This window comes from Sarcophilus harrisii, chromosome 1 (genome assembly GCF_902635505.1).
Source record: "Sarcophilus harrisii chromosome 1, mSarHar1.11, whole genome shotgun sequence".
NCBI classification, from domain to species: domain Eukaryota; kingdom Metazoa; phylum Chordata; class Mammalia; order Dasyuromorphia; family Dasyuridae; genus Sarcophilus; species Sarcophilus harrisii.
In genome coordinates, this window is record NC_045426.1 from 251,373,875 (window position 1) to 251,398,813 (window position 24,939).

Consider the following 24,939-nt stretch of genomic DNA (forward strand, 5'->3'; position numbering starts at 1 on the left):
TTATAACTTTCATTTATTTAGCACCATAAAATGTATAGAGCATTATACAATAAGCATATGAAATAGATGTTTCAAATATTAATTCTCTTTTAGAAATGAAGAAACTGGCACTCAGCAGGTTAAGCAACTTATATCTAAAGTCACATGGCTATTGAATTTTGGAGTCAGGATTCAAACCTAGGGCTCATGATTCCAAGTAAAATGTTCTTTCCATTGTACAGAATATACTGAAAAATCTTAGTGCAGTGTTAAGCTTTAATAGCTAAAAAAACAAAAAAACTGTACAAAGATTTTGGGAACACCATATGTACTACTTTTCAATCCCTATATCTCAGTTTTCTCACCTGCAAAATCGGAGGGTTCAATTAAATAACCTCTGAGCTCCATGTTCCAGCTTTAGCTTTATGATCCTATTGTCCTCTGCAAAGCTGTTTTGCCCAAGTTCCTTCCTTTAAATTAAGAAGTGGTCCAACCAGGAGTCCTCAGTTAAAATGTAAATAATTCTTGTAAAAATAGTAGTTTAATCTGTGAACACCTTAGTGCATAATAATTCTTCAAATTATTGGAGTTTGGGGGCAACTAGATGATACAGTGGATAGAGCCGGCCCTGAAGTCTGGAGGACCTGAGTTCAAAACTGGTCTCAGACATTTAATACTGCCTAGCTTGTAACCCTGGGCAAGTCACTTGACCCCAATTGCCTCAGCAAAGAAAAAAAAAATGAGATTTTTTTCATCCTTTGTTTTAGAAGAGAACTGATATCACAAATGATGTCTTGATTTATGTGTGAATTGGATTGAAGGGAGACAAAAGCCCAAAGTATCAGTCACATTCTCTTCCTGAATTGTTGAAGTTCAGTGGCAAGACAAAAGTCAAGATTTCTGGACAATGGTCCAGGATGCAGTAGATGATCTCACCATCTGTAATGACCAAGCTCTTAGTGCTCCATAGTATGATTCAGCTGCCATCATGACCCCTGGAACATTGTTCTCTTCTGTCCATTCTACCAGGGAAAGTCTACACATATTTGGAGTAGATTATCCCCCAATTCACCAGTAGATTTGAGGCCTGTCAGTTACTCTCAATTTGATTTAGCTGGTCTGATGAGATAGTTTACTATGGCTTTTTGGAACTAAAGGTGAGAATTGGACAACAAAAATGAATGAGAAAATCTTTAAAAGGCTCAGCAAGTCCTCACACCAGAAGGGTTAATCCTTCCTGAATATTCCATATACCCCCTTTAGATTATTAGGTGCTGTGTAATTCACCTCACATGGCTTTAAGCAAGTGAATTAAAAGAAAGTTTAGTTTTAATGGGTTGAGGTTAGTTGGTTAGGCCAAGAGAATAACTGGGAGAAATGAAAGTCCTGGGAGGACCACTGGAGAAAGGCCACCAAAAGAAAGTCAAAGGGTTTAGAAAGGGAACATGAAAGATTGCTGAAGATAAAAGTTTCCAGCACTCCCTATTATGAATTTTTCTATTATTCTCTGGTTTAAAAAAATTCATTTTTATGATGAAAAGGTAATGACATACTAGATAGTATATATCTTTAAGTAATTAATTATTCTAGAAAACTTTAGAGTTCATAAACTCTAGAAAAGAATGATTTCTAAACAAATGAGTACTTTTAAAGGTCCTATGCTATCTGGATAGTCATTTGTCTGGTATATTGTAATAGTAATTTTATTCATGTTTAGATTGAATGGCCATTGACATCCTTTTTAATTCAGATTCTGTGATTCTGTCTGATCCCTCTATGATTCAAAATGTACTTTTTTGATTCATTTTTTAGGAAAAGGGTTTAAGGACTAATTTTGCCATAATCTACATTCAACAGAAATGGTCATTCAAAGGGAAACTAAGCAACACAAAATCTAATGTTTAATAATCCATATTTATATATGGATTTAATAATAATAAACATATAATTATAAACCTGTATTGTGAACAGAGTATTATTCTAAGGTAGAGAGTGGATTACACAGTTTAAGTAAAATGTGGCACTTGTTCATAATCTAGTAGGGAAATAAGATTCAAATAAAGAGAATTGTAATACATCCTGCTATATAATAAGTGCATTGAGTACATACAAAACAAAATATTAAGTATTGTCCAAGTTAAAGGTCATTATCAACAAGAGGAATCAGAGAGGGTTTCAGGGAGCAACAAGCATTGATTTGATATTTTAAAAATGAAAAGACATTTAGCAAGCAAAGAGTGTGAGGAAGCATATTCCAGGCAAAGAGAATAGCATGAACAAAGACACAGAAATTGGAAATTGAGGCCATGTGTGAAGGACAGTAAATAATACAGTTTGGCTGGAGTGAGTAGTATAGCAATATGGCTTATAATGTTGCCAGAATGTGAAGAACTCTTTAATGCTAAGCAGAAGATTTTTTTAATTTTACTTGAAAATCAACAGGGAACCACTAAAGATTTTTCAGCACAGACAGGAGCTACAAAACCATAACTATGCATAAGAAAAACTATTTGGTAGTTACATAAAGAACATATTATTGGGGGAAGAGAGCTGATGCAGGAAAACCTATCAGAAGGTTACTATAATAATCTAGTGAGGTTGTAATGAGGTATTGTAGTGGGATAATGGCAGTAGAAATAAATAGGATATGATAGATAAGACAGTATGGCACAGTAGAGGGAGATGTGCTTTTGGCATCAAATTTAAAGGAATAAACATTTATTAGGCAACTACTGCATGCCAGGTACTGTGCTAAGTTCTTTCAAAGGACCTGGTTCAATCTTATAGACTTCAGACAAGTAAGACTTTCCTGTGTCTCACTTTCCTGTAAATTAAAGGTGTTAGACAAGTTGGTCTCTAAGATCTCTTCAAACTCCAGCTCTATTGTCTAGTTGGAATAAAGAAAACTTGCTGATTATTTGGACTTTGGAAGCAAGCAAGAAATCAAAGAGAAGTCAAAATCTTTGTGATAATATGGGACAAATTTCCATGAGGTCATTATATGTTTCCATAATTGATGCTCCCAGAGCAGGAAACAGCAATAATAAAGTAAATAAGCAGCAATTATAAAGTGAAATACTGAATTGTTAATAACTCTAAAGATCAGCAAATGTTGCAACTCCTACTTGCCCTCTTCTCTAAAAGGACACAGGAGATGCGAGCTTTCTCAAAAAAGAAAGATTCTATCTTTTCTGGATAAAACATCTCATAGATTTTCCTGTAACAGGATATAAACAGCTAGAAATTAGCAATTGTTCTGAATGTTTTTTCCCAAAAAAATGTCCCATATCCAAATTTTTATTAAAATATTCTCTGTCCCCTCAATAATTTGGGGCTAGGGACAGGAACCAGACCTGTGATTTCATTAATATAGGGAACTCTTAAATGAAGAAAGCTCTATCTACCAATACAGGTTGACAAATTCTTTGTAGAGAAGTTGTCTAAAGAACACCAAAATATTAAATGATTCACTTGGCTTCACACAGCTAATATATGTCAGAGTGGTAGAATAATTTAACAATATTTGAAAAATAATCTGCTTTATATAGCAAACTTTAAAATAGCTAACAATTCTAGTTTGATTAAGCTGTGTGTGTGTGTGTGTGTGTGTGTGTGTGTGTGTGTAGTGTAGTGTAGTGTGTTTCCATTCTTGGTCTGTATATTGGGAATCGGGAAGCTTCATGTCACTTTGGGAAATACCATCCTTCATCAACCAAACTCAAACATATTTTAGAATAAAATTCAAGTGTTTAAAGTTGGTTTTCCATCTCTGGATCACCTCGAAGGAGCTTTCTTTCTCTGTACAATCTAGCTAACATGCAGCTTATGAGTCTTCTGAGACAGAAGACTTTTTTAAAAATAAACTAATTATTCTTTAGAGTAACTAGCAATAATGAGAGATGTGAATGTGCATTCATAAGGTGTTATGTGAAACTATTACCGTTCTATGCATTATTCATTATTCATTTATGGAAACTATTGTACCCAGTTCACCAGGCAACTGAGCAGGAAAAATCCCTGAACTCAAAATTATGTTAGTGAATGCATTTTTTTTAAGACATGGTAATATCTAAAGTTTCGTCAGTGGCCTGTGTGAAAGAATAAAGAATAAACTCATTTATCTGGAAGGGAGTCATGATTAGTACCTTGGAGAGCGGTATTCTTTTTTTTTTCTTTTTTTTTTTTTGGAGGGGGAGGTAACGTCAAATTAGAGAAATGGTCAGAATTAACCATGAAAGAAGTCAATGTAATTGAATCTCCAATTTATATTGGGATTTAAAGTTTACTAATTCTTTCTTCACAGTAATTCTGTGAGAAGGGAGCAAAGGAGGAAGAGGAAGAAGAGGAGGGTCATGATGTGTTAGTGGTAGTAAGGTGATAATAATATTAATTTATATTCATATAGTTCATCTTTAAACAAATTATAACTTTTGATGCTCAGGAAAAAAACATTTGAGGTGATTGCTATTATTATTTTTGTTTAACATATGAGGTGAATCTCAGAGAGACTGTGACTTGCCTGAGGTCACATAGCCAAGTTTTGAAGCTTCTGTCAGAATTGGAATTTAAACCTAATTCTCTCCTGACTCTAAACCTAGTCCTGTCTTCATATATTATTCTCAGGAAAGATAAGCTACCTCTATATACAAAAAAAAATAAGCTAGGTATCTAGAAAAAGAACAGATACAAATCTGGATGTCATGATAGATAAAAGATGGATCAGTGGAATAGTACTGCTGTGAAAAAGGCAAGCAGAAAACCAATTCGACTAAGAGAAGGAGCACATAGTTATTCAATTCAAAGCTGATAGAAAGCTGATCAGTTGTTATATTTCACATAGGCAGACTTTTGATTGGTTTAATTCTAATATTGGAATGAAATGGGAACACTTATAATTCAATCAATAGTTAACAAAAGGTGTTATTTAGCCAGAGTGGGAAAAGATATTCAGTAAGAATATATATCAAGGATGTACAAGATTTTTCAAATGAATTAAGATCCCCTCTGTTTGAGTTTTTCATTATCATTTGTCAGCCAGTCATCAGAGAGCACCTAGAGTTCCTCAGGCCTGTATTATATTCAGGCAACCAGGATTTAATGTTAACAGTTGGGATGTTTAGTCCCCTGAGCCATTTAAGTCTTAAGGATGGTTTTAATGCCTTCTAAAGAAAAACTAGCCAAACTTGTGTGGGGGTAAGGGCCAGGATATTGCTCCCAGTACTGAAGGTATAATGGGAAACTTATTTTTAGTAAGAACCCTGAATTCCTTTCTAAATGTGTGTATAAGCACTTGTCAACATGCCCACAAATGCTTTTAGACCTTAGCAAAATCTGAATTTATGAATAGTATTAAACTCACCTCAGTAGTTTGAGTTTGAGCCTGCCTTCTCCTGGCAGTTAGTGTCCAATATGTTTTCCAACATTTTTTTCATTTTACTTGCCTTTTCTAAAAACAAATGGAGCTGATCCATGGTACAGTTGCTTAGAGGATTTGACACATTCTTGCAATGTGATCTTGGATAAGTCCCTTATCTCTGAGCCTCCCTAGACAACTCTTCTAAAACTTTGAGTTTAGATGAGATATAGATCTGTATTGGTGGAGGGAATTTCATACTGGAATTTCTGGAACCAATAATATTACTTTAGACAAAAATTAATAAATTAATAACTGAATAAAAAACAGATGTCAAGGTGATTTTTGTTGATTAGAAAGAGCCATCCTGGAACGACCCATGTGATTTCAAGTTCTGGTATTTTACAAAGTCATTTTGTGAAACATCTTCCAGGTTTTTCCTTTTAGACAAAGCAACAAAAAATAAAAGTCACTTTCTTCCAATTGGTCATTTTTCAAAATGGGAAACTCATTGTACTTTTTTAAATGATTATTTTTATTATTTCAGATGATCCAGGAATCTGCACGTCCTGCGCTACAGGGTATTACTTGTAAGTTCCATCATATTCAAGTGCTGTCACTAACTTTTCTGCAATTTAAGCAATGCTGACCTACTCGCATAGCCAATGATTAAAGCAAATAGGCCTAGCAGCCTGGAGCTACTCTGCACTGTCAGGCTATTAATGAGTGATTTTTTTTTTTTTTTTTTTTTTGGATTTAGAAATAATAGCCCAGCTGTTTTCTTGACTCAGAAGGAGGCCCTTTCTTTCTTGATTCTGGAAGCCATCCAGCCTGACACTGGTGTCTAGGAATCCTTGTTGTCCATTCCCAAGATTTTGGACCTCCCCTGTTTATGGACATACACTAATATCATGCTAGTCCCCTAAATAAACTTTTCCAGAATGTTTACATGGAGTCCTGCTTCTGGCTTGAATTCAGAATGGCCATTCTGAGGTCAAAAGCTACAGTCCTTTCTTAACTGTCCTCAGCAAATGAGAAACTCTAAAACACACACAAGCACACACACAGAGCCAAAATAAAATCAAAAACCTTACTTTGATTTCAACCAAAATTTCAACTCTTTCCTAAACATTTTATATGTCACCAGATTGTCACTTTGTCATCACCAGGAAGCAAAGCTAATTTAAATATGACCATCTCTCCTTTTACTAGATCCTTCTCTTTCACAGATATTTAAATGAGCAAAGAAATTACCAAAAGACAAGTAGCAAAAGGAAGAAAAAAGGTACATAATGACCTGGGTAATCCCTAAGCTGGATAATTCTACTTTGAATAACTGAAAGTTTATGACAATATGTAATAAATAAAATAGCCTATGACATAACATAATATGATTTATAATGAGAGATGGTATAGATTTATCTAATCATGAAGACCTAGATCTAGGTTCTGCTTCTGATATTTATTAATGGTTTAGTGGATGCATATAATGCTAATGTTCTCAGTGTTCAAGGCAATTCTATAGAAGAAAGGTTGTAGAGAAAGGGCTGACCTACAAGGTAGAGACAGTTTCCTTACCCAGCTATTCCCTATATTGATGAAACTACCCACTCAGTATATATTCCTATATGAGATGTAATATATTGTAATATAATGTGTATGTTTATGCGTGCAAATGCATATAGAGATGTTCATTTGTAATGGTCACTAAGCACCAGTGCTCACGCTGAGAAGTTGATGTTTTGGCAAATGTCTACAAGAGCGTTAGATATTTCTAATGACATTAATGTTTCAACACATCAACACAGAAAACCAATACTCTCTTTGATCATGTTATAAAATGTCTTTCTCTTACTCATCGCCACCATAAATTCTTTTCTCTGGTAAGAATGCAGAAATCAGTCTTGGTTTGTGTCTTTTTCATCTTTCCCTACATGCAGCATTTATGATAATGCCTTGTACCTAGTAAATATTCAATAAATGTTTATTGAATATTCATGATCTCATTTTATCTTCACAATGACTCTATAAGAAATAGTAAAAAATAATATTATTCCTACCATGAACAGACAAGAATACTGGTCACAGAGAGTTTGCCAGTTTCCCAAGATCACAAATGTGTCTAATGATGGAGTAAGGACAGGAAAATAGGTCATCTGGTTTGCAGAAGTTCTTTCTGTCTTCCTTCCTTTCCTCTTTTTTCTTTTCTTCCTCCTTTCTTCCTTGCTTTTTTTTCCTTTTTAGAGAAGCCTTGATATGAGTTCTCAAGAACATTTTTGGACCCTGGTGAACAGCTGTTCTTTGTATCTACTGAGAGCAAATAAAATAAGATTAACTTAAAAGGGCAGCAAAAGAGTTTTAGGTTAGGCATATACGAGGACTTTGGAATATTACCCAGGTTGTAAAAAGTTTCTTCTCTAAAGTTCAGAAAAGGACTAAATGTACTCTAGTTTCTATCTCCCCAGGATTTCCTGTAGTGTTTAGGGACACAAAAATAAGGGGAAGCCTCAAGGTTTTTAAGTAGGATCAAGCAAAGGCCCCTTTATGCAGTTATTTCTTTTTAATAGGCTTGAATTTAAATTAGTCTCAGCAGGTGACAAAAATAATTTTAGCATCATTTCAATAAAGGCAGGTAGAAAAATTTGTTAAAGTCAACCTCAGTCAGAATGGCCTGAGTTCAAGTCCAGCTACTAACATGGATCTGCTCTGTAACCCTGAGAAAATCCTTTAACCTCTCAGTTTCCTAGCAATGCTTTGAGATTTTTTAAGTGATAAAGTAGTTGCATATCTGCATGGTAGCAGGAATTTAAGCAATAGTAAGTTCAGACAGCAATGAAATCACTAGTACTGACCCAAACAGGAGAGACTTCATGATCTCTTGTGGTCAGGAGTAAGCTTTGTGTAGTGGAAAAAGGAATGGACAGAAGACTTGGGCTTGAGCCCTGCCCCTGCTACTAACCTAGTATGACCTTGGGCAAGGCCCTTTTACCTCTTAGCACCAAGTTTTCTCCTCTTTAAATGAGAATGATTAGATATCTCTAAGATTTCTTCCAGATGTAAAGTTTTCTAATTCTTTGAAAATGTAGTATTAGATTTCTTTTTAAAGAAGTAGGGGGAAAAAAAGAAAAAATAAATAAAGGAGTGACTCTGGAAACCAAAATAAATTTCTCCTGTAGTCAACTCATCTGTCCTTATGTTCACATAATAACAACTCTCTACCATTTAAAAACACCACTTGGCTAATACTGTACTCTGTGTTTGTGTGTTTGTGTGTGTGTGTGATTCTATATACTTTATTTTGTGTTCATCTATTGTTCCCTCTGATGAATGTGTCTCATCACTTGAAATACTTTGGACTACTGATTTAAATTATATTTCATATTGAAATCACATACACATAAACACACATACACATCAAACTGGATTTGAGGTTTGATAATTATGAAGAATGCCAGCTGACATTTGGCGAGCAGAAATTAATTTGTCATTGGGCTCAAGGCTGGCATTTACATAGCAGTTGGCCTGCTAAAGGATCCTCAAATACTTTGCAAACTTCATTTACATAGATACATTAAGGAAATATAGACATCTCTGGTAGAAGTCATAGAGCCAATCCTTCATCTCTAAGAACTGGACCAGGAAAGGTCATTGAAGCTATGTGACCATGAGCACAAGTTCCACATCATCTCTCTGCATTTTAGCTATCTCATCTATTTAATAGAGTTAATTTACAAGAGCTATTTTGAGGAATAAATAAATGAAGAAGCATTTATTATGCACTTACCATATGTCAAGTACTACAAATATAAAAGCAAAGAAACAGATAGTAGTCCCTGTTTCCAAAGAATTTAACATTCTAATAGGAAAGAAAATATTTTAATAGTGAAATAGCATCGTAGAAATGTGAGCTATTATTAGTTTCTGTAAATATCCAAACCCATTTCTATTTCCAACCCTACTCATCTTTAGAACCTATAATAAATCAACTCTCACGTGTCCACTACAGTGCTTCCTATGGAGCATCTAGAGTCTGGGAAATATAAATACTGAATACAAATTTCCCCATAAGAAAGTTGCACATAAGTAGAAGAAACCCACTAAAAAGAAGGCTTGATTTTTAATGTCTTTAGGATGGTCCAAAGATTAAGGCAAGATCCTAAGGGCTTTGCTTTGGTGTTTCCTAGTAGCTACATGGGATTGGAAGGTTGATGAAGAATAAAATATATGTGTGTATATATATATTATACACTTTTGGATTTAATCTACATTATTACCTTTCCTCTGTAACTTTATTAAGTCTCATATAATCAACAAAAAGATAACTCAAATCTACTTTCTAGTGTTTCTGAAATGTACCTGCTCACTGAAAACTTAGCAACTAGTTCTCAAGAGCCCATGGGAGCTGCCTCCAGCACACCCCTTCTCAGTTTACCATGCATGTACCCCTGCTAGGAAAGAGACTCATGTAAAGTTCACTTTATAGAAGATTTCTTATTCTTCCTCAATAGGTTCAAGCAGCGCTGCTATAAAACTTGTCCTGAAAAGACATACAGTGAAAACTTTGAATGTAGAGAGTGCAGCAAATACTGTGGGGACTGTGACCAGCATGAGTGCTACTGGTGTGAAGAAGGCTTTTATCTTTTTGGTAAGTAGAGAATGGTCATGTAGAAAGTGATTATGATACTTCCTGGTGTAAATCTAGGGATGTAAGAATTGAGTTTGTCTCAATTCTCCTACTTGATGTTTTGATCAAATCATTTAATCCTCATTTCTGTTCTCTTATTCTATAGAACAAGAGGCCTTGGACCAGATGACCACTAAGGTCCCTTCCAGTTCTAAATCTATGATTCAACTCAGGCCTTGAATCTGGTTAGGGAAAAAAAATGCTTTTTATAGACAATACTTTTTTTTTTCCTTAAGCAGGGTATTCATTTATTTATTATTCTTAAATGTCTTTATCCTGCTGGGTCTCTGGAATGGCAATCACAGAAGGTTTGTGAATATTCTTTCAAGACTCAATCCTGAAGCAGGAATTCTCAAGAAACCTTGTAAAATGGCAATAGCATCCCACTAAATGGTGATTGCAAAGGCCCATTGATTTTGATGAAAGTTGTGTGGGTCTTTCCATAGACAGGTCTTTCCATCAGATTCCTAATGGTCTAAGAAACTCATGCTTGGGATGGGAGAATACAGTGTTCTTCAACAATGACTCCAGCATGTAAGAATGGATTTTTATGCCATTTTCTTATGGTCCAAAGGAGACAAAACATCTTTTATGCTACAGTTGGCCTTTTCATCACCTGATCTAAGCTACCCCATATAATTTCAGCCTTTCATGACTTTCCACATTCCCAGGTGGCATTTGTGTCAGAGAGTGTGGCCCTGGTTTCTACAGTGACACTGAAAATGGAGAATGTGAGCCGTGTCACCAAACCTGCAAAACCTGCACAGGACTTGGCTGTGATAAGTGTAGCAGCTGCAAAGGAGATTTACAGCTGGTGGATGGGAAGTGTGTGGATCCATCCAAGACCCCAGGACAGGACACATTTGGGAGCGGTATGTACCTTTCAATGATGGAACAGCAGGGACCCATCTGCTTTTTTTTAGGACCCTGCTCAACCCTCACTCTGACAAAATAAGACTTCAGACAGAAGAGAACTGGGCAATGAACCAAAAAGCTAAATGGTGAAAATCCAGGTTGGATAACTGCTGAATACAATCTGGTATTTGCTAAAGGGATCTGTGGTCTGTGCTTAAGAGAGAATAACAAAGAAATTGATTGGGATCTCTATCTGGTGACCTGATACCATGAGAAATCTACAGATATATTTTGCATATAAGATCATATATCAAGAACTACAAATGAATTTAGAGGTCATCTAGTTGCTCATTTTATAGATGATAAAAACTGATTGACATGGAGGAACCATCTAGTCCCATCCCTTCATTTTATATATAAGCAAAGTTTAGATCAGGAGGTTAAATGATTTGCCCAAAGTCTGACATATATTAATCATCAAAGGCAGGGTTCAAACCCTAGTCTTCTAACTCCAAGCATCTTCCATTGGACCAGCAATTTCATGGAAGCAGTCCAACTCTTATTAGGACCAGGTAATCAGGGATGTCAATAAAGTTATGCATCAATTATACCCCTCCTCCAAATCCAGTGTTCCTAACTGACATTTGCCAAATTCAGTTTGAGATTTACTTCGATAGAGTTAAGCTTTCTGCAAGCCTTTCCTTTTGAGTAGGTGAGGTATTATCTAAAGATACCCCATAGTTCCCAGGAGTACAAGATGGATTATTTAGTCCAACATCCTCATTTCTCAGAAGTCTTGAAAGCCCAAGAAACTAGCTCAAGATCCCACAGGGGATAAGTGACAGTATCCAGATCAGAACCTAAGCCTTCTGGCTCCAAATCCAGCATTCTTCCCATTTTTGTGCATTATGCTTATCCTAGGAGAGCTACTAACAGTGTCCCTAACCCATTTCATTGAAATTTGGAATTGTTCTTTTAAAACAAAAAGTGATCTTTTACTAAGAATAGATACAGTTCAGTATGATACTCTAGTAGGAGAAAGGGGGGGGGGGAAAGGTTAGTTTTTAATCTCTTCATCAGAGTCTTCTTCAGTTTGACTTATGTAGGGTTGAACACCTGGCTGCAGACAGGCTAGCTAGCCTGCAAGCCCTCCCTGTGATCTCACTGGTTAAGCCTATCACAAACAATGACCCATCCGGCTGGGAAAATCTGATTCGCATTCCACCCAGAGAGGCTTGTGAAATGAGAGATGTTCTCAGTTTGATTTCTAGGCAATGGTTCTTTAATGGGGTCATTTCAGTCCAGGAACAGCAGCTGAGGGAACAGATGAGTTTCCCAACAGCTTGCAGGAATGATCTATTTAGGTCAGGATTAAGATGTCTTTCTGGATTCCAGAAAGGAGCGATTCCTATGTGTATGGTCTTCTCTACTACCATTCCCCCACGAGTGAAAGGTACAATGGGCCTGGAAGTTCTATGGTCCCATTGGCCAATGGCTAAAGAGGACCTGGGGTGCCTTCTATGCCCATACCTATTTTGGAAATATAGCTAGGGAGAAATCAGTTTCAACTCTGGAGTGAGCTATCTTCAGTGAATTGTAGCTCGGCCCAAAATGCTGAAAATGAGTTTGTTTGGCATTCAGGCATTTAAAAGGAGGTGCAAGCCAGGGGGAAAATGGTCTGGGTCTGTGTTTGTAGCTGAGAACATCTGTATTTTATCTGGCGTACCAGATGATGAAATGAAGCCAGGAGCCAGGAGACAGAGAAGGCTTGATTCACCAAGTGAGTACACATCCTTTCAACTGGACTACGCGTGTTGCAAGCTGGAATCAGGTCTTGATTGTCCTTCTTTGCTTAAGTACCACACCCAGCCCTCTCTAGTTTTCTCCCACCCAAAGTTAGATTTTTTTTTTTGGGGGGGGGGGGTAGATAGAGGGAAGGGAAAAGATGAGGGGAATTCAAGCATCTGTGGGGTATGGTTCTAATCAGAACTGGATGAAATGACAGTGTTAATTTTCATGACCTGTAAAAGAGATGAAACTAGTGACCTGAAAGGTCTTTTTCACCTCCATCATGTTTGACATAAAACATACAGACTAGTTAAAAAAAAAAAAAAAAACAGGAGGAAAATATTTATTCCCTAAATAAGGTAAGAACCTAACTTAGCCTACAAACCACATTTCAGACATTGAACTGGATATTTAATGGAAAATGCATCTAGTCTTTTCTCATAGTCTCAGGAGCATGTGGGCATCCATCTTTCCAATGTTTATTTTTTCTTTCAAAATAAAGTTAAAATTGCAATACAATAGCAGAGGTTACTCCAGAACAAGTCATGGTCTGTCACTCCTTGGAGATTAGAGGAGTCACCCTGAGTGAACTCAAAGAAACTGGAAATAGTCAAGAGGTATCCCAGACAAATGACTTAGTGAATAAGGGAGGATATTAGCTGTCTAGGTGTTATGAGCATACTCTTTGGATAGATTCGTGTGTAAAAGGTAAGAAAAAAAAATCAACATATTCCTTCACCCATGCTGCACCCCAGTGGAAATAATTGGTTCATGCCTGCAACTGACAGCACAATTATTTAAAACAAGCAATCTTTAGAAAAATCAGCACATGTGATCAAACTCACCAATACTGAAATGAACTTTTAATCAGATGGGTAATTGATGGGAGAGAGGGGAGGCAATTATAAAAACAAAACAAAACAAAAAATCTCACTATTGGTATTCTCATTCAGAGCAGGGGAGAATGTTTGCCCCATTCTCTGGATTGGACTATTTATGACTGTGGATTATGGGTTTCTATAGCCAAGTCATTTAGCACCATGAGGTCAGTATGCATTCACATAGATTCCAGCCTCTCTTTCCAGAATTACTGCAAATTCTTCCCCTTCACCATTTTATTCCAACCACACTGGCCTCCTTACTGGTCTCTAAATTCAGGTTTCTATTTATTACCTCTGAGACTTTGCACAGAATATACTGGAATGCTTGACATGTAATTGGATAATCCTTCTTCCCCTTTCCTCTTAGCATTCCTGTTTTCTTTAAAATTACAAGAGTTGAGCCATCTTTTAAGAGAAAACTTCCTCTCTTATTAGTCTTCTTTCTTTCCTTCCTTCTCAAATGATCATGTATATGTTTACCTGATTGTAAGAGTATCCCACTCTTATCATAGAATGGCAGCTTCCTGCCATTTAATTTTTATCTTTCTATTTTCCAATATGGGAGTCAGCATGGCAAGTGAATGTAGATCTGGCCTTGGAACTTGAGTTCAAGTATTGCTCCTGACCCATATAGCTGTGTGACCGTGGGCCCGTCAATCACTTAGTCTCTCAGTACTCTAGGAAAGAGCTTCTTAACTTTTCCACTCAAGACTGCTTTTTTCTCTGAGAAATTTTTACATGACCCTGGATAATACATATACAAAATAGTTATACAAATCAAACATTTATTGATGATAAATCATAAAGAAATTTATTTTAAGATTATTTTGTATACGTATAATTTTACCATTTATTAAAGATGAAAGCAAATTGGCATACTACTGAGAAGGATGTACCTGTTTATTTTTACATAAAGCATTAAATCTTCATGGAATATTTGATTTCTTTTACTATTGCCAAATTTTTCACATTCAGTACCCCACATGGGATCATGACCTACAGCTTAAGATTTACTCTTGGTCCCTAAATTGGGGATCTGAACCCCATGTGAGATCATATAACTGAATGTGGGGGGAGTCATAAAATTGTGATTTATTATCACTAAATATTTGATTTATATGCCTACTTAATCTATGTACCAGGGGTCATATAAAAATTTCTCAAGTAAAGAGTAGTAATGAGAGGGAAACGTTTAGGAAGCACTGCTCTAGACAATTGCCTCACACTATAAGTTGCAGAAAAGGTACCGATTTGAATTGGGGGCGGTAGTGCCTTCATTGAGGAGCCTCAGGGGCAGCTAGATGGCACCTTAGACCTAGATTGAAGAATATCTGATTGCAAATTTGGCTCCAGGGGCAGCTAATTGATGTAGTGGATAAAACATGGAGTGAGGAAGATTTCAAACACTTACTACTTGTGTGACCCTGGACAAGTCACTTAATCCCAGTTGCCTCAAAAAAAAAAAAAGTATCTGGCCCCAGATATTTACCAGCTATGTGACTCTGAGCAATTTAAATTCTGTCTGCCTCAGTTTTATCAATTATAAAATGGGGATAATTAATAGCACCTACCACCCAGAGTTGTTATGAAGATCAAATGAAACAATACTTGTAAAATGTGTAACGGAGTGCCTAACACATCACTAGGCACTTAATAATTGTCTGTTTCCTTCCTCCCTATACCAATAAAATCACAGGTTTATTCCCTATCCTTAAGTGCCTGGGATACTGCTTTATTTACACTTTTAAAAAATATTTCTGGATTTGAATTGTTGGATTATTCCTTCCAAACGAGATATAGTTTGTAAACTGGACCATGTGATAGATCAAGTCAAAGAAATTCTCAATATGCCATGCTACTACTAGGTACTTTCTAGAAAAAGCAGGGCACCTTTTTTTTGCCTTTTCCTGCGCCCCTTCCTCTAAAATAGAAACAAAAAGAGTAGTTATGCAATTCACTTTGACAGTTATTAAATACCTTCTGTACATAAAGTACTGTGCTGGGTCCTGGGAGCATAGATACACAAGATGGTAAAGATTCCTAAGCCCAAGTGTATAAATAGCTCCCAGCTCCTTCTATTCTATATAAATACAAGCAAAACCAAATACGCACATCAAGGACTGCCTCCCTGGTGACCCAAATCAAACACAAAGAAACCAGCTGTAAAAATGCTCAGGTGTGGCCACTGGCTTTGGAAGGAGAAGATGGCTTCCTCTGGTTTCCTAAAACCAGTGGTAGGAAGGAGAGTCATCTGACTGTTAAATCATTTGTATGCTGTTAAATGATTTACTGGTAAAGTTAACAGGTTCACATTTCCCCTGCACACATCCTAAAATTGTGGGTTTTTCCAGCACAAAATAAAACCATATTCCCAGCTGATTCAAATTGGACTAGTCATAGCATAGAACCCAAAGAAGCTGAGTTATATTTTTTGTCCTTGACTACATCCTAACAATTTACCACCAGCCTTGTCCCAGCCCTGAAATCCCTATCTTAAACAATAAGATTCTCAGAGCAGGGGGTTTCCATGCCAACCACAGTGAAGGTCAAAATCCCATGTTTTCAGAGTCTAGGTCATGGGATCCTAGATTTAGAAGGAGAAGGAATATTAGAGCTACCTCTCATTTTATGGAGAAGGAAGCCCAGAAAGGCCTTACCTAGGTTCATACACCTAGCAAATGTATAAGTAAGGATTGTTCCCCTGGTCTTCTTGATTCTACTATATCAAATTGCCTGCAGAATGGGAAAGAGAAGTTCATTTGTATTTGGTAACAATATCTAGAAATATTTTTGGTGGGAGGAGATGGGGGGTGGGTGGAGGGAGAAGACTATTTGCAAGCTTAATTCTAGTTTTTATTTTTTATTTTTTTGCTAAACCCTGAATGTTTAAAAGCTTTAATAGTATTAATGGATTAAAACTACATTAAAATTTTTTAAAGAACTTTTACATATAAAGTACACTGCAAACCTTATGGATAATAGAGTGTTGGGCTTGGAATCAGGAAGATTTATCTTTCTGAATTCAAATCTGACCTCAGATGTTTACTAGCTGTGTGACTCTGGGCAAGTCACTTAATTCTCTTTATCTTAGTTTCCTCATCTGTAAAATTAACTGGAGAAGGAAATAACAAACCTCTCCACTATCTTTGCCAAAAATAAAACTCCAAATAGAGTCTGATTAACTAATAATAAATTCCTGGGCCATAGACAGAAAACAAAGAATAGTCTTTACGATAATCTGCATTGTCACAAAAAACATTATTTTTTTTAGATTACTTAACCTTAACAAACATCATCAGAATGTAACCCTGCTACATATTTACTATGAAAGAGTAAGTGCCTATTTTCAATTTATTGTTCCTCTAGTTTATCCCAATTATATACCATAACAGAAAGTCCTAGTCCTGAGAAATGTTGTCCTGGCCCCACAGATGGGTGGGATTCTTTGTAATTCCTAGGAATCTCAAGAAAGCAAAAAGTATCTGAAGTCAGCCTAGGAATATAGACAAGCAAAAGTCATATCCTGGAAGCAGCTAACACATACTACCCCAATAAAAATGTCTGGTAGCAGGGCAGGAGTTCATCTTGACTTAAGAAACCATCTTTCCTAAAAGACCACCCTTGGTCAAGAAATTGGCCAGACTGTGACTAGAATGGACTGAATGGAACTCCTTCCCCCCAAAACTGTACAGTCCTTGTGATTTTCTCTACTACAAGGGGAATGTGACCATCTCTTATTTTGCATTCCCCAAAATCTAATCTCTTTTTGTGAGAATGAGCTGTATATTCTGGTTAAACTGCCCTCTTTACCACCACTCTGACACCCACCTCCCCTTCCCCCACTGCTCACCAAAATGTTTAAAAAAATACTTCCTTATAGTTTTGATAAAGACAAGAATCAAATAAAAGAGAATAGTAAAAAGAAAATCTAGAGCCCAACTTTAATAGTGGAGAAAAGGATGAGGGAAGGGAAGAGAAGACTAGTGAGACTCAAGAGAAATTAAATATAGATGGAGAGGAGGGGATATCAACCAATTAAAAATAAAATTTCCCACAGAAACAGCCCCTAAATAAATGTAACAGTAGAGATTTGTGAAAACCAAAAAGGAAATGACCTGACCTTGCAGTTCTTTAAAAACAGAATTAAGAATCATCTATTTCAAATCATTTGGTGTGATCTTGGCTGAAGGCAGGGGATTGGACTAAATAGTTTTATTTCTCAGAGATCTTTCTTATTCTGAATCCCTGGTCAATAAGGAAAAATGGGGACAAGATGATTAAGGTCCAGAAATATATATAAAGCAATGAACTTGACAAAATTAACCTCTTAATCTCATTTTTTTTAATAAAAAAAGACAATCTTTTTTACATTTGTTGCTCTAAATGGTCAAAATCCTTAGCTAGAATGAACTGAATAACTCCTTTTGCAACCATTGGAGCCTCAAATGTTGGTGCATATTTCCCTCTGGTGGACATCTAGGTATATTGCAGTTTTAAACAAGAGAGCTGGAAAATGACAGTTTTAAGTTGTCACTGATAGCAGAAATAAATAAACAATATTGACCTGTCAATAAACTGTCTTTCATAATGGAAAGGAAAACAAATGAATGGGAAGAAATGGATTCGGGACTCAGTTAATTGAAATTAAGCAGTCCTTGGAATAATTCACAGACCAGTCAGGCAAGGATCCCCTGGGATCATTCTTGACCAATTCTGCATTCGTTATCATATTGATACTGGGAGAGAGTCCTTTCTACCTGAAAGCCATGCTTGCTATTTAACCTCTCACTTCAATTTAACCAGAATTTATTAAATGTCAAGTGTGTACAAAATACTGAAGGAAGTTTAAATAAGGGCCAATGCAAAGTATTCCTTGCAGACAGAGCCATTCATTTTTTACTATCTCCTGTGCTTTGCAAACAGTAAACACTTAATAAGTATTTATTAGCAAATACTTATTAAATATATATCAAATTGAATTGAATCTAATTTCAAATTCAGTTCAATTGTATCCAATTCAACACACACATAAATATTCCCATAAAGCTTGCATTCCATTAGGAAGATAACCAAACACAGATAATTATAATATACAAGTTTATAAAGAAGTAATCAAATTAGAGCAGCTTAAAAAAAAAAAAAAAAAAAAAAAAGATGTATTTCCTGAGTAAGATCATACAGGATTTCCTAGATGAGACAGCAATTGAACTGGGATTTAATAAATTTAATAAATGAGTAGTAATTTCACAAGTCAGACAAATGGGAAAAGGGTATTCCAAGCAGAAGGAACAGTATGAAAAAAAAAAGGTGTAGAAATGGTTATTTGCAGTGTTAAGAGACAGAGAGTGGGCCAGTTGATTGAATTATCCAATATATATAGAGGAGAGTAAATGAGCTAAGGCTAAAAAAGGTAAGACAGGTTATATATGGAGCAATATATTGTCATTTAAAAAAACTAAATATAATTTTAAAGGATCAAGATAGGAAAGAACTTTCTAATAATAAAGCTAATCTAAAAATATAATGGCTTAATTTTCTGAGGAAATGAACTCCCTAGTACTGAAATTGTTCAAATAAAAGCTGGATGACCATTCAGACATACTATAAAAGGATATCATGGTCCTCTTTTAGAATGAAAAACAAACAGCAACAAAAGACTTGGAGAATGGACTAAATGATCCCTGTGATCCTTTTCAACTTTAAGACTCTAGTCCTTATATACTGGGAGTATATGTATTCAGTATGTGTACTCCCAGTACCAACAGTGATAGCCCAATAACCTTGTGGAAGGGACCCATAGTTGGCACTGATGTTGGCGCCATTTATTTCCATGTGAAAACCTTTCAAATAACAAAGATCATGCTAATAACCAAGAAAACAGGACCATTGCTAGCTCCATTGCCTTCACAAAAAAATTGGCTGATGATTTAAAAAAAAAAAAAAAAAAAAAAAACCTCTATCCAAAAAGAATATTTTCTCTGGTCTTGATAAAGATTAAAAGAATTGCTGAAGCTTATCTTAGGGAAACTGTTACCAGTGCCATGAACACAACAACAGCTTATTTTAGGAGTCCTATATATCAAACCACCCCACGCTGCTGGCAACACCAATGGCCTCATGCTATTCTAAATCACCAACGAGGCTACTACTGTTACCATTACTTTTGACTTAGATGAGAAAGTTGATTCCAAAGGAAATATATTGAACTTAGACTTTGGAGGTGGTACTTTCAGCGTCTCCATCAGGACCGCTAAATATGGGAAGCATCTTTGAAGTCACATCCATAGCATAGATATTCACTTGGATTTTGAATGAACAGAGGAAATGCACTTATTAAGTACTCAACTATGTGCCAAGCACTAACTAGGCTTAAAGATACAAATACAAAAATGAGAAGGACCATATTCAAGGATATAATATTTAAAGGGAAAGACAGTACATATAGAGAAGTTATGATCCACCATTGCTGCAGAGCACAAACTCAAACAGAATAAAAACATCAGTGAGAATAAAAGAGCCATTTTCTATTTTTATACTGTATACCTTTCCAGGTTAATATTGAGATTAACTGTCTAAACTTTCATTCCCTATGTCTGCACTAAAAGCTGAATGAAGCCTTATTTTTTTTTTTTTTTTTTGAAATACTGTACATTGTGGGAAAGGCCCTGAGAGATAAGATGGATAAGTCTCAGATTCATGACATCATTTTAATGGGTAGGTCCATTCTTATTCCCCCAAAAAACTTTTTCAGGACTTAATTGAAAGGAATTAAACAAGAACATTTAAAGGTATCTTTTCTGAAACTACTACTGAATAGATCATCTAAACATAGTGGTCAGCAAGTCAATAAACATTTATTAAGTGTCTACTGTGTGCCAGGAACAGTGCTAAAATCTGAGGATGTAAAGAAAGGCAAGACAGACGGTGTTCTCAAGGAACTCATCATCTTATGGGAAAGATACTGAAAGTACCATCTTCAAAGTCAAAGTTCAACATATTGCCTTTGGCACCAACCTTCTCATCTAATTCCGACTGCTACATACAAGCAAACTATATGTAGGATGAAAAGGAAATAATTAACAGAAGGATTGCACTAGTATTAAGGGAAGTCAGGAAAGGCTCCCTATAGAAGGGAGGGACTGGTTATTTGGGATTTAAATGAAGCCATGTAAACCAATAGACAGAGATGAGGAAGGAGAGTATTCCAAGTATGAATGGCATCAGAGAACATTCTCAGAGCTGAACCAAAGGGTCTTCTATCACTGGATTTGATTCAATATGTGTGTAGGAGTCAGGGGAAATAGGATAACATAAAAGAAGACTGGAAAGGTAGGAAGGAGTCAATTTATGAAGGGCTTTGAATGCTAAATAGAAGACTATATTTGATTCTGAAGGTAATAGAAAGCACTGGAGTTTATTAAATAGGAGGATGTCATTATAGGACCTGAAGATCATGCTGATAGTAAATTGGATTATGGACTAGACTAGGGAAAATTCATAATCAAAGCATACAAATCTGGAACAAAGACTGGGTACAAGGGAAATCTGAAAATCACATTAGAGCTTCTATATAATTCTGGGCTTTATATATACCTGTGACATAGCAACAACAAAAGGAACAGCAATAATAACTATTATTTAATAGAGTTCTTTAATATTCACATAGCTTTATACATGTTATCTCATTGATTCTCACAATAATAATCTTGTGAGATAAGTGCTATTAGTATCCCCCCATTTTATAGTTGAGGAAATTGAGGCTATAAGAGATGAAACAACTTGTCAAGGGTTCCACAGCTAAATGTTTGAAGCAAGATTTGAACACAGGATTATCCTGATTCACTGTTCACTGAATACCTTGAGTAAAAAAAAACTGGATTCAAATCCTACTTTTAACATATACTGTTTCTGTGACCCTAGACAAGTTCCTTAACTAGTCAGCACTCAATCATATCCAACTATCCAACTACCTATAATTTATCAAAAAAGTGCCAACTTGCATCAATAGAGGGCTTTTTTATTTGAAGGTTACCTATTCCATTGAAATATCTGTTTAACACAATGACCAGCCATCATTTTAGAGGATCCAGAGAGGTTATCCATTCAGTACACTAGTTAAATAGGTAAATAGAGGTATATATGTATGTGTATATACATATATAGGCATATATAGATATATATATACCCAAACACACATACATGTGTATATGTATAAATGCATACCCCCACTCATACACATACATAATCTATGCATACACATATATACACATATATATTTTCTATCGATACATTATATAGCAATAATATATGGATGTGTATATGTATATACATATATGCAAAAATATACATACACATACATATAACATAACCAATGTGAGAATTTGTTTTGTTTGATTGAGCATATGTTAGAAATGTTTGAGGGTTTTGTTTTTTTTTAATTTGGGGGAGATGGAATTTTAAATTTTCAACTGAGAGAAAATAAATGCTTATTAATCAAAAAATAATAATAAATTGAAGAAATGACAGATTTAATTCCTGTTTCCATTCCTATCCTGAATACCAGAATGTATGCAGAAGGAGAAAAGTGAACATGTACTCTAAACAAATTGAAATGTGATTTTTTTTTTTCCTGGAGAATTAAAACTTGCTTGAAATTGGCATAATGGGGGGAAAAAATTTATAATTCTACTCATAAGAGATTAATTTATTTATTTTTCCCCTGCCCTTCTTATAGGTAACTTGATAAAACATCAACTTTGCGATCCTTCTTGTAAAACCTGTAATGGATCAGCCATTCTGTGCACTTCCTGTCCTAAAGGTTAGTGATGCCTTTGAAAAGAGTTTGACAGCAGAAGGGGGCTCCTGTTGTTTGTATTGTTCTGGGAAGTCAAAATCATTTATAATGAACATTCAAACACCTCCATTTTGGGCTTAAAAATGCTTGTTTAGGTTTTTTAACTAGAGCCCTAAAAACTTAAAATCATATCATCTTAAGGATTTTAAATCATAAAAGGGATCTTAAGAAGTATTTGCTACAACCTTGTACTTGCTACAACCCTTAGGAAATATTTGCTACAAATCTGCTACAACTTTCCCAGTGTTGCTAGTAGTCAGGAATCAAAACCAAATCTTTCAATTCTTAATCTAGAGCTCTTCCCATTATTGAAAGCTGTTTTCCTAAACTGGCACCTCTTAAATAATCCATTTTTTCTCCTCACCCACTTTAATGATTCTATGACTGACTCAACCAGCTGTTGAACAGCTAACTAAGGAGTTAGGAAATAAATTCTAGGCAATGCCACTAAGTATTGTGGTTTTAGAAAAATCATTCTATGTGTCTAGTCTGTTTCTTCTTCTGTAAAATTAAGGATTAATAGTTTATTCCTCTGGTCATGGCTTGGTTCTCTCAGCATTTCTTAAAATAAAAATGCTAGTTGGTACTCCTTGGCTTGTCCATTTAGAAGTCATCTCATAGACTGATAGGTTTGCAAACACCAGCTCTCTCTTCTCTCATTATTTCCTTCCAAAATCCCAAGTAACCTGACCTGAAAACCTTTGCCCTCTCTTCCCTACCCCCTTTGCCAGGAGTTGTTAGAATTAAATGAAAGCAGCTATATGTGCCATGGATAGAGCATTACCCCTTGAGTCAGTAGACCTGAATTCAAATCTGGCCTCAGACACTTAACACTGCCTAGTTGTGTGACCCTGGGCAAGTCACTTAACCCCATTTACCTCAGCAAAAAAAAAAAAAAAAAAAAAAAACTAAATAATTCCATTTTATGATTCCAGGAGTCAAAAAGGTACAAGGAGATTAGAGGATGGGTAGTACTTTGCAGTAATAGAAAGCAAATATTGAGGAATGAGAAGAGAAAAGGAATAAGTATTAAGTTCTTACTTGTGCCAGTCATTCTGCTAAGCACTTTACAAATATTAACTCTTGATTCTCACAATAATCCTGACAGGTAGATATTAATATTATAGCCATTTTAAGATTAAGAAATCTAGGCAGCAGAAGTTAAAAAAACTTGCACAGAGTTCCACAGCTAGTGTTTGAAATAACACTTGAACTCATATCTTCTTGATTCCAGGCCCAGCATGCTTTTCACTGTGCAACTTAACCATAGTGAAGATGTAAAGTATGGCCTTGATACAATGAGCATGAAAAACACTAACCAATGAAATTAGTGGGATTTTCAGAGTTTAAAGGGATAAATCTCTAAACTTAACCCTTGGCCTCTGGTTCAGAAAATACACCTGGTCAAGGGAGTTGGCAAGGGGATGCCTGGGGTTTTGGATAAATGAATATTGTTCTGTGAGTTGTCAATCTTCATCTTTCCCTCCCTCAGCTCTTGCCATAATGGCTCTTGAAATACTTTCCCATGGGGCAGCTAGATAGCGAAGTGGATAGAGCATCAGCCCTACACTCAGGAGGATCTGATTAAATGCAGTCCCAAAAACTTAATATTTCCTAGTTTCATGACCCTGATCTCCAATTGCCTTGCCAAAGAAAAGTAAGAAAGAAAGAAAGAAATACTTTCCTAGGGCTTGATAAAGGTATTCACTTAAGCATTGATGAAAGCCCCATTCTAGTCTTCATAGGACTGGTTTAGCTTAGGAGAAGTATTCTTTTGGTTAAAGTCAAGAAGAAAATAAATCCGAAGTTTAAGCATGGAGCTATTCTTAAACAAGATTATGTCTTTGAATGATGTCCCATTTAGTTGCTTTCCTACTTTTTTTATATGTTATTTTCACTCCCACAATCCAATGTTCACAATCCAGCCCACAATGACTGGATGGTGCAGAACTCTTCTGGACACTGGCTTCCAGCAGTTTGGGTCAATTTGATAGAAATGAGCATCTTTGTTAAATATTTTGGTGTATCCAAAACAGCATCATCCTAAATACTATGAGAATTCACAGAAAGTTGAAAGACATTGTTCTGTCTCCCACATTTTTTGAATAGATAAATATATTACTTAGAGGAAGAGGTCTCCATCCATTGGCAGCCTCTATTGAAGCCTGTGAACAACTTCTTAGAATAATGTTTTAAATGTATAAAATAAAACACATAGGAATACCAAGAAAATCAACATATCAAAATACACTTTTAAAAAGTTTTAATAAGTGTGTAAAGCAAAATTTTCACTCAGTTTTCCTGACTACAGGCCCAGCACTCTATATACCATCTAACTACCCCACATTGGGAGTGCTCAGCTTGTAAAAAGGAAGGTCAGAAGGGATACAATAACTGTCTGAAAGTTTTTGAAGATTTTTCATGGGGAAGAAGATTTAAATTTTTACTTTTTGGCCCCAGAGAGCTGAAATAGAACAAATATATGGAAGATGCATGGAGACAAATTTAGGCTCTTCTTGATGGTTCACTTGATAGTAATAAACAT

General features: G+C 35.7%; 1 protein-coding gene across 1 annotated transcript in view; it reads left to right on the forward strand.

Moving 5' to 3' along the window:
• PCSK5 (proprotein convertase subtilisin/kexin type 5) overlaps window positions 1-24,939 on the forward strand; it is a 611,928-nt gene that overhangs the window by 551,766 nt on the left and 35,223 nt on the right. Inside the window, exons 25-28 of the mRNA XM_031939641.1 lie at window positions 5,880-5,922; window positions 9,841-9,977; window positions 10,688-10,888; window positions 22,275-22,358. Coding sequence (XP_031795501.1) covers window positions 5,880-5,922; window positions 9,841-9,977; window positions 10,688-10,888; window positions 22,275-22,358 — 465 coding nt within the window. The remainder of the gene's footprint in view (window positions 1-5,879; window positions 5,923-9,840; window positions 9,978-10,687; window positions 10,889-22,274; window positions 22,359-24,939) is intronic.